The 10,260-nt window shown below is 39.6% G+C and overlaps 2 protein-coding genes across 2 annotated transcripts; one reads left to right on the top strand and one right to left on the bottom strand.

The window, feature by feature from the left end:
• The first annotated feature begins 337 nt into the window (after nt 1-337).
• Nucleotides 338-1,713, top strand: gpr19 (G protein-coupled receptor 19). Its single transcript, XM_022755865.1, has one exon. The coding sequence runs from the start codon at nt 353-355 to the stop codon at nt 1,628-1,630; it is 1,278 nt and encodes a 425-aa protein (XP_022611586.1). The 5' UTR covers nt 338-352; the 3' UTR covers nt 1,631-1,713.
• Nucleotides 1,714-6,330: 4,617 nt separating this feature from the next.
• crebl2 (cAMP responsive element binding protein like 2) lies at nt 6,331-9,870 on the bottom strand. Its single transcript, XM_022755867.1, has 3 exons — nt 9,625-9,870; nt 8,649-8,846; nt 6,331-7,120 (listed from the first exon to the last, which is right to left on the bottom strand). The coding sequence occupies exons 1-3, from the start codon at nt 9,637-9,639 to the stop codon at nt 6,968-6,970; spliced, it is 366 nt and encodes a 121-aa protein (XP_022611588.1). The 5' UTR covers nt 9,640-9,870; the 3' UTR covers nt 6,331-6,967.
• Nucleotides 9,871-10,260: the final 390 nt, after the last annotated feature.

Genomic DNA, 10,260 nt, shown 5'->3' with positions numbered 1-10,260 from the left:
CCAACCAATGTAACAATACACCAACCAACCAACCAACCAACCAAGTGCCCAGCTAACTAACTTTCCTTCCTATGTAACTACAAACCAACCAACCTTACTTGTTGGGATTCTTTCTTCAGCATCTGGGTGCAGCTTCCTGACATCTTGTTGTACAATGAGGTTGCCAGGTTTGGTATGACTGTTCACCAACTGTACTTGACTAGTCCTACTGTAGGGGGAAACACTTCTTTGTTCTGGGCATCTGGATAAACAGGTTAACACTTGGTTCGGGCCCCACAGAGTCCAGTGTCTGAACTAATGATGAACCTGTCTCTCTGTCTCCACAGCTCCTCTCCGGTGCAGCTGTATAGCTATGGTTTATGCCCAGTCATCAAAAACAGTTGGAGTCAACCCCTCCCTTTACTCTCCGTCCTTCACATATCAGATGTCATTTAACTACTCTGAGAGGGAAAACTCGACTGTCCTGGCAACTTTACCCACAACTCCCCTGAGCAGCCTCGAGGGCCCGTCCCCTGGCCAGCCCAACAGGACCTCCACCTCGTATGAGCTGACTTCAGGCGAGGTCGCTGTCCTGGGCTTGGTGTTTGGGGTTCTCTGGCTGGTCTCCATCTTGGGAAATGCCCTCGTCTGCCTGGTCATCCACCGGAGCCGACGGACTCAGTCCACCACCAACTACTTTGTGGTGTCTATGGCCTGTGCCGACCTGCTCATGAGCCTGGGCTGCGCCCCGTTTGTCCTCCTGCAGGTCGCCTCAGGACGATGGCCGCTGAGCACTGCTGCCTGTAAAGCTGTACGCTACCTGCAGCACCTGTGTCCTGGTGTGCAGGTTTACGTCCTGCTTTCCATCTCTGTAGACCGCTTCTACACCATCGTCTACCCGCTCAGCTTCAAGGTGTCCAGGGAGAAAGCGAAGAAGATGATCCTGGCCTCATGGCTGTTTGATGCAGCCTTCGTTTCACCCTGCTTCTTCTTCTATGGATCCACGTCTACAGTCGGCAGTCATTGTGACTTTTTCCTCCCGGACAGCTGGGGCAGTATAGCCTACGCCGCCGTTCACCTGCTATTAGGTTTTCTTGTCCCGGTGGCATTGGTTGTGTCGTTCTACCAGCGGGTGGTCCGTCACATCTGGAGGATCAGCGCAGATGGCCACACGGTGCGTCGGACAATGAACATCGTCCCACGGACTAAAGTCAAGACCATCAAGATGTTCCTCATGCTAAACTCAGTTTTCTTCCTCACCTGGACACCCTTCTACGTCGCCCAGCTGTGGCACCCGAGGGAGTCCGATGGACCCAGCAGGCAGGGGCTGCTCTTCTTCACGGCCATCGCCTGGATCTCCTTCAGCTCCACGGCGTCCAAACCGACCCTGTACTCGGTCTACAATGCAAACTTCAGGAGGGGCATGAGGGAGACCTTCTGCATGTCGTCCATGAAATGCTACCGCAGCAACGCGTACACCATTACAGCGAGCTCTCGGATGGCCAAAAAGAACTACGTCGGGGTGGTTGACATCCCAGTGCAAGCAAAGACGGTCGCTAAGGACTCGGTTTACGATACGTTTGACCGAGAGGCGAAGGAGAAGAAAGTCGCCTGGCTCACAAACTCCAATCCACCAAACACTTTTGTGTAGATTGGACGATTTTGAAACTGTGATCATACAAAAATGATCCAGTGTGAAACTTTATTCAGCAACAGCACGTCAGTATTGGCAGGTGAGCTAGCTGAAGGCTAATGTGCTAGATCTGTATTCAACTAAAAGCTCACAGAAACAGAATGTATTTAGTTTGTATAAAGGGCTTTTTTCTGATGTAACACACCTGGCAGCCATATTGGAGGTTCTCAACAGCTGTGAACAGCCAGCCAATTTTATACTTCAGATTTGAACTATTCTTTATTTCTGTGCTGTGTTTTGATGGATCGTGTTGCCATTGATGCATCAGATTTTGTGTTTTGAAAATATTAGCTTGTTAGCTAGCTAACCATAGTCTGTGGCCCTCTATCAGTGACCTGTTGTGTCGGATTTGCTGCAGTAATGCATGTGGTAGAAGCTAACATTAGTAGCCATTTGTTAACACTGACGTCATCTGCTTTGCGACATTAAGAAAAATGGTAAGTTGGCTAGCTAACAAGGCGCTAAAAGGGCAGTTTGTTCAGGTTATAATTGTGTGGACTTATCTCAAAGTAAAACAACAGGTTACAGAGCTGCAAAGTGGGAGGAGGACCAGGAGTTCACTTCATAAACTCTCCTTGGTTGAATCACTCATACATGAACATTTAAATTTGAAAGTATCTGGTTCTTTAATAAAAAGTCAGAACTACAAGGCTGTGGACATGAATGTGAAAGAGAAACTGTGTCATCTAAAACGTCTAATGTTGGTAAGAATGACCCTGTTAAAAAAGCCAGTATGGTACAGTACAAAAAGGCAAATTACTTGGACATGAACTCTGGTGTCCTGCATAACTTCTGGGCTAAAAGCAAAGTTAAAATGAATAGAATTAACATAAAGCTATAGCATGGTTCAGTTCTCCAGGAGAGTCCTGTGTTTCTACGTTGACCAGAGGAGATGAGGGAAAATACTTATGAAACCAGTGGCTTCTCCCACTTTGTAAATTTAGTTGAATCAAGTTGAAGTCCTGCAAGGTTTGATTTTAAAGATAAAAATGTCCACAAACTTTTCTCCTTTGTGCAAAATTTATTCTCAAACTCTTGGTCACAAAGACTTATTTTCTATTTTTTAAATTTGTCCATCAGCTGGGTTCCAAAGAGACTTAGTGGAACATTTTCTATCTAATCAACAATTAAGAATTTAGTTTTTCTAGGAAACTGATGGAAACTGACGTCTGGTTATGAACTCTTTGTCACATCCTTAATACATCATTTACTAGATTTTTCTTAAAAACTCCAATATAATGAGCAGGTTCTTAATAACTCTAGCAATACTTTCTCCATTTCCCCTATAATTAACTGTTCACGTCTGCTTTTCTTGAAACATAGTAGTTTACATCCAAACACCAGCTGATTTTCACGAAATTACAAGGAAAGTTTCCAGGAAATTAACCTAAAAATACTGGACCCATAAAATTAAACTTTACTCAGCGTAGTGACAGAAAAATCACCTCTAATCAATCAAAAGCTGTTCCAGAAGTGTGGCAGGACTTTTTACAGACGACACCTCACTGTGAGAGTAAACTCTGATGTTTCACTTCACCACAACAGACCTGGTTTCTGTTCTCTTCATACTCACCAGATCAGCAGCTGAAGCTGGACACAGGTAGATGTTAATGTGGAGATCAGTTTGAAGGATTTCTCGGGTGGTGCAGTCAGTAGACGACTCTTGTTTTACATCAGGAGGTGAGACGAGACAATGGGAAAAGACCAAGGGGGAAGTCGTGAAATATTTGTCACACAAGGTTATATTCACTTGTATGCTGATTTACTCTCCCCGAGAAATGAAGAATAAAACCTGTAAAGACTCTGGTGCTGTATATCGCTAACATCTGCACTGAGCTCCATTAACTATCTGTCTGGAGAATGGTCGACCTGCGCAATAATGTTAACATGCTAATGTCACTTTTCACCTGAAAGTGCTGCTAATGCCAGGATCAGATGATGAGATATGAGCCCAGTAATGATGCTACAGATGTGAATGAACCTCAGTGTAAAGCTCAAGGCTGAAATGTCCTAAAACAGCCACCGTACATAAACTGTTTGACTTAGGTAACAACATTTTCCAATTTACATCTTCATCCCACTAACGATGAAGAGCTAACAATAGAAACATTATCAGTTTTCCATCCTTCTATTGGTGTTCTATTCTAGTGAACATACAGCCCAGTGTGGCTGCACTATTAATTAAGTAATTCATCTGCAACTAATTTCATAATTAATTAAATATTTTGGTAATTTTTCTGCCAAAAACACGTTGAAAATCTTGTGTTTTGGTGACATTACCTTGGTCTTCACGGCCAAAGGATTAATCGATTAATCGAGTAAGTAATCAATAGATTAATCGATAATAAAAAATAATAAGTTGCAGCTTTAATCTTGATCCTGGTAAAGTCTGTACTCTTTTTCAGACTTAAAGTTTAAGTGTCCAGAAGCTGCTGCAGCACCAGAGTGTGTTCAGGTGGATGCAGATTCACCTGTCCTGAAACGATCCTCACCTGTCTCAGTTCTGATGCTTTTACCTGCTTGTAAAAATAAAAACAAACAAACACATTGACATTTTGTGATGAAACACGTGTGAAACGTCTTTGAAACTTTCTGTAACCTGTCAAATATACTGTGATTTAAAGGTCCATGCTTTATACTTCAATTCTGTTTAAACACACGACACACGCACGCACGCACGCACACACACACACACACACGACCCACACACACCACACACACCACACACACACACACACACACACACACACACACACACACACGACACACACACACACACACACGACACACACACACACACACACGGTTGTAATGTTTTGAAGTTTGTCTAGACAATGTGTTCCTGTATTTACAAATAAATTATTCTTTTATCATTTTAAATATATTTAGTAAAAGCAGCAAAAACACAACTGGCCTCAATGTGTTTATCCACGTTTGTTATGTTTTCCTTTTTTTAGCAACACTTCAATTCACTGTTGGAAATGCTTTATTACTTTTCTTTTATTACATCCCTGGTCCTCCATACTTTTGGGCAGTTAATGACTACAGCAACATTGCTGTGTATTATTCAGTAATCAGATTGTTAAATGAAGGAGCAGCAGAGTCTCTCCCGTCAGTCACAGTCAAACACACTTTTATTTTGTTGAAGAAACAAAGTTCAGATTCACAGATCATCGCTGCAAAGCTTCAGCCTACAATCGTCTAACAAAGTGCTTCTGCCAAATTTAAGAAAGTGCACAAACTTTAATGAGGATTTTCATCAGCTCACTAATAAAAAAAATTTAAAAAAAAGAAGCTTAAATTTGGTCCGAAATGAATCGAAGGGAAACGCCTGCAGGGATCTGAATACACACGACAAACAGTAACAAACAGTCATTTCTATAAAACAATAAAAAGCTGTGGGCGGGAACCTGCTCGTTGTTTATCTATAATTTAACATCATTTTACCAACAAATCCAGTCTGGACCAAACATTCATCAACAAGTCACTCCACAGCGGCTTCCTCTGAGCCCATAGAAAATACTAATACAAAAATATATCCCTCACTCTTCATCATCACTGTACATTCTCCTCTCATCATCATCATCATCATGCTACAACTTCATTAGTCAGATTTAAAAATGAAATGTCCTCCATCATGTTTATCCTCTTCAGACTTTTAGAGCAAAGTGAAGCTGTTCACATGTGAAACAACAAACCAGCTCAAGATCCATTCAGTTCTTCACCTTCATCACAGCGTCTCAGTCCATCAGTCATGTGACTCATAAACCATCATAAGTATAAACAACAACAACAACAACGATGTCTTCTTAGATTTCTAACTGTTGAGTTTGAACCAGGAACCAGATGTGAAACCTGTTTTGTAGTTTGTTATGAACTTTTCTTGAAGGAAGTTCTGAGGTTAATGAAGATTGAAGTTATGATCAGTGATAACTATACTGTTGCTCACTCTACTGCTTTATGTATGCACTGTATTCTGGGATGGGGTGAGGAAAAAAAGTTACAAAAAGGTCAAAAGTTTTGTGTCAAAATGTTTGAATAACAAGAAATGTATAATCTTTCAATAACATTAACTGACACAATAAAGTGTTAAAGAAAGAAATGATAAAGTGCTAATAAAACTAATAAAACTGCTCTGTTGACCAGGTCAGTGCTGAGAGAGAGATTTTAATCTCAGTGAGACATTTACCTGGTTGAATAAAGGATTTAATAATGAAAGAGCTTTCCAGAACACTCTAATAAACACTTCACATGACAAATTAAAAGTTAAAAACTAAATAAAATCAAACAAGCTGAGGGATGAAGAGATGGAAGAGGTGCGAGTTCCCTGTGTTATAAATAACTGATTTATAGAGAAGAATAATTTACTGTTTTTGTGGGGAAATTTTTCAGTATAAAGGGTTATCTATAATCTATCTTTAATCAAAGAGTTTAATTGTTTTGTATTGAAAAAGGGAAATTTAACCTTTTTACTTGTTCTTGTTGTGGTGCCCAAACGTTTCCTGTTTTCCAGAAAAATTTAGAATCAACTTTTAATCAAGTATCACAACAATCCACACGACAAAACTTTTCACTAAAACATTATCTACGTGGCGCTCAACATTTTACTGACTGTTACATGAAAAATGAAAGTTAAACTTTCCCAAAAAAACAAGTTTTAGACACAATTTATCTCCACTTGTTTGTAAAATGTGCATCTAAAATATCTTTTAATGCTTGTAGATGAAACTACGGAAGCCCAGAGAGGAAAGTGGAGTGGCCTTCTGGGCTTCCATATTCCCTCCACAGTGGATCTGTGGTTGAACCTGACACTTTGTGGTTTTAACTAAAAGTTCATCTTGTTTTAAGAACAAGAATGGAATGTAGTAATTTCTGTTTTCAAATCTAGTTCCTGGTTTAAATCTGATGAACGTAAAGACAGAGGGAGGAATTCTGGGTTTGTAAAAACATGACAGGAACATCGTTTTATATTCTTATTATATAAGTCACGTGACAGAAACGACCTCCAACACCCTGATGAAGGACTCAGTGTTTTCTGAACGCAGTCTGGTGAACTGGACTGGTTTGTGTCTCACTGCTATGAACACATGAAAGTGAAAGTTTTAGGAAAACTGTGAATCTGTGAAACGACTGTCAGATACAGATTAGCCACTGGAATAACTAGGAAATAAGAAGGTTATGAGTTACATGCAGGTTCCTGTTCAGGAACTGTAATCTGTGAGTTTGTAGGTGATTTTCACATCATCAGTCTCTGACCTCCGTCACAGGCGGAGGTTTCCCTCTTCCTCCGTCACACTAACCCTGACCGTTGCTGCTGATGTTGTTCTTGTTCTTGGACGTCTTGGTGCTGCTGCCGCCCTGAGGCATCTTCTGCTCGTCTCCGGTCAGCAGAGCTTTAATCTCTGAGGGGATCTTCCCCTGATCCATGGCCGAGCACCACTGTTTATACTGTCAGGAAGAAAGTAACAAAGATAAGAGATGTGGAACAAACATTTAAACTCTGCAGTCAGAGTCTGAACTATCACAGGCTTGTTAAACATGAACACTAGACCAGTTGTTCCCAAACTGAAGCTGAAGCTGAGTCTGAGCAGGTTTTCAGTCTGAGGTGGAAATGTTTACTTATAACAGTCAGAAGACATATGAAAAAAAACTTCTTCCAGGATGAACTCGGTTCCATCTTATTCCAGGTTGTACCTACAGGTTGATCAGCTGATCAGTTCCTAGTTAGATCAGTGTGTCATCTTACTTTTGAAAGTGATTTCACATTTACACAAGAAGCTGGATTCATGTAAGTAATTCATAAAACTTTCATTGTCACATCAGATCAGCAGATTATTTCTTTATCAGCTGATCACAGTTCAACTTTCTATGCATCAAAGCAATAATCAATAAGTTTTGATGACATGAACTTCATGAGATTCGATGAGAAGGCTGAAAGGATTTGGATTCAAAAAGTGGATTCGACTCTGGATTCAGATTCATGCAGAACATGTTCCAGATAATATAGTTGTAATAAAATGCAGCTCAGCTTCTTCAGTGCATCACTGGAGCTGTGACAGTTTCCCGCCTCCAGAACTGAGCGTGAGTGAAACAGTTTGGGAACCACTGAGCTTCTGTCACAAAGTGAGATGAGCGGATTAACTCTGACTTCAGACTAAACTCAGACTGGACAGCGTCATGACTGAAGCTTCTGTAGTTCAGATCCAAATATGTAAAACTCACTGATTGGACACAAAAACCTTTACAATAAAATGACCAGTGAGAATTTAATAATAAACTGATAACAACTGACATCAGCTGATTTCAGCAGAAACCTCCACCACGTGTCTGTGATGTGTTTCTTACCTTGTTCACAGACTGGAGCTTTGCTGCAGCATTTACACATCACATATCAATGATGGAAATCACTCAGTCATCCTGCTGATCTCAAACTCTGACAGTGGCCACTTTACAGTCACATGATAATGAAAATCAGACAATATTCACTTTTGCAAAGCTGAAAAGAATGAATGTTTTTGCCATGTTTGCTTAAAACAATGACTTAATGATTAATTATCTGATATGAATTATCTCAAATGTTGTTGATTAAATTTGATTAAGTTTCAGCTCTAGTCTGTTCTAAGGGAAACTACATTTTTACCATCATTGTTTATTTTATTTATTAGATCTTACAGTCTGAAGTCATATGTTGATCCAACTTATTTTGTACTATATTTTTAATATCTATAAAATATTACCAGTTGTAAGTACTGTTTTTGTTTTTAGTATTTTTTGTCTTTGTGTGAGTCTGTGTTTAAAATATTACAATTTTTGCTGTTTTGTTATTTTTTCTTTTTCAGTTTCTACAAAAACATCTAAGGAGGAAATTAACTTAATTTGATAGAGTAAAATATTAAAAATTGATTTGACGGTTTCTGTCTCACAGTCTGAGAGAAACTATTTAAAAATCAGCTTCGTGATTAAAATTTTTCTTCACCATCTCCAGCTCCTCACGCAGGGCGCAGATCGCTCTCTCCTTACTGGAAACCAGTTCCTCCAGATACTGGTATCTCAGTTTCTTCCTGGCTCTGCACTCTCTGGCGCTCTGACGGCTTCGCTCCAGTTTGGCCTTCAGGTCTATTTTTGCAGGTTTACGGCCGCGTTTCCCCGGCTTCTTCACTTTACCAGCCACCATCTGACAACAGAGCAGGTACATGTTCAACTGAAACAATGGAACAAGTACAAAATGCAAACAACAACACAGAAACATGCAAAGAAAAGCCAAGATGCAAGTCTTTTGTCATTTTATCTGCTTTTAGATTTACAGAGAAACAAATATCAATGGATTATTTGACCTCCACTGTAAATATAATGAAATAACCCAATTAACCAGTAAGCTTGTTTATATAAAGATTATCCATTAAAATAGCAGATGAGTTATGTACATCTGGGAACTGAGAACAACTGAGTCACAAAACGACCACAGAGAGACAAAGGAGACACAATATGACCACAAAGACATAAAACGACCACAAAGGACACGTCAGAAAACTGGTGGGTGGATTCACGAACTAAAATACTAAATAATTCATTTGTTAAATGAAGTTTGCTGTACAGTAAGAATCGATGAGCTTCTTATCAACAGACGCTTATACTAATGTTGCTGTCCACAGCAAGCAAGAAAACATACCCCAGACCTTTCAAGACTTTGAAAACCTTCTCATGGCTTTTTGAAGACTTGAATTCAAAGCTTTATAAGACTTTTAACGACCTGCAGAGACGCCGCTAACATTAGCCACAGTTAGCTTCATCCAACGTCCATATTCTACCACAGCCAGCTTCACAAACTAGTTAGTGACCGTCGGGACAGTTTTTAACCAGTTAGTAACGTTATAACCAGTATAAACACGGAGCTGACTGCGAGTTAAAGCTGGTTACAGGTAAACTGGTTTTAGTCACCGTCAGCTTCTCACCTTGTTATCATCCATGTTGGTCAGCGCTAACGTGCTGGAAGCTAGCTGACGTTAGCTCCAGTCAGCTAACAGCTCAGTTCACAAAAACACTCAACGACATAAACAAACGAACTTAAAGTGAATCCGCGGTGAAAACAGTCGCTCAGACTTAATTAAAGTAGGTAATTAACCCGACGCTGTTTCGCTTTGTTTACATCGTGTTTCCTCGTTTCCTCATGACGTAACGCGCTTACGTCAGCTATATTTTTTTTCCTTTTTTTTTCCTTCAACAAATCTTTATTGAATACAAGGAAATTGACAATGAACAAAGTGAACCACAGGGAAACAGGGAAGTGTGAGGGTGGTAAAATAAACAAATACAATAAACGATAAATTAATACAAAATAAAACTGACTCGACTTTGAACCATAATTCTTTCTGATTTTAGTTAAAAGTACAACGTTAAAGTCAGTTTGTATCTTAGTATTTAAAAATAATAGAATAGTAAGTTTTACTATTATCCTACAAAAATTTAAGATCTCATTATTTAATAATAAATCTGTTGACTTTGTATCTCATACTCATGTGTTATTACTTCATAATTTTGACCTAAAAGTGCCATTTTCACTTAGTATCTCATAAATGTGACGATGTAAA

Source organism: Seriola dumerili, unplaced genomic scaffold (genome assembly GCF_002260705.1).
Source record: "Seriola dumerili isolate Sdu_G_001 unplaced genomic scaffold, Sdu_1.0 BDQW01000236.1, whole genome shotgun sequence".
In the NCBI taxonomy this organism is placed as follows: Eukaryota; Metazoa; Chordata; class Actinopteri; order Carangiformes; family Carangidae; genus Seriola; species Seriola dumerili.
The sequence above is the reverse complement of the archived record's forward strand: the minus strand, read 5'-3'. Positions and strand labels throughout refer to the sequence as shown.

Coding starts and splice junctions, on each gene's coding strand:
- gpr19 (XM_022755865.1), top strand. CDS start 353: ATGGTTTATGCCCAGTCATCAAAAACAGTTGGAGTCAACCCCTCCCTT.
- crebl2 (XM_022755867.1), bottom strand. Junction 7,121..8,648: donor TGCGTGAGGAGCTGGAGATG/GTGAAGAAAAAT, acceptor TCTTCCTGACAG/TATAAACAGTGGTGCTCGGC.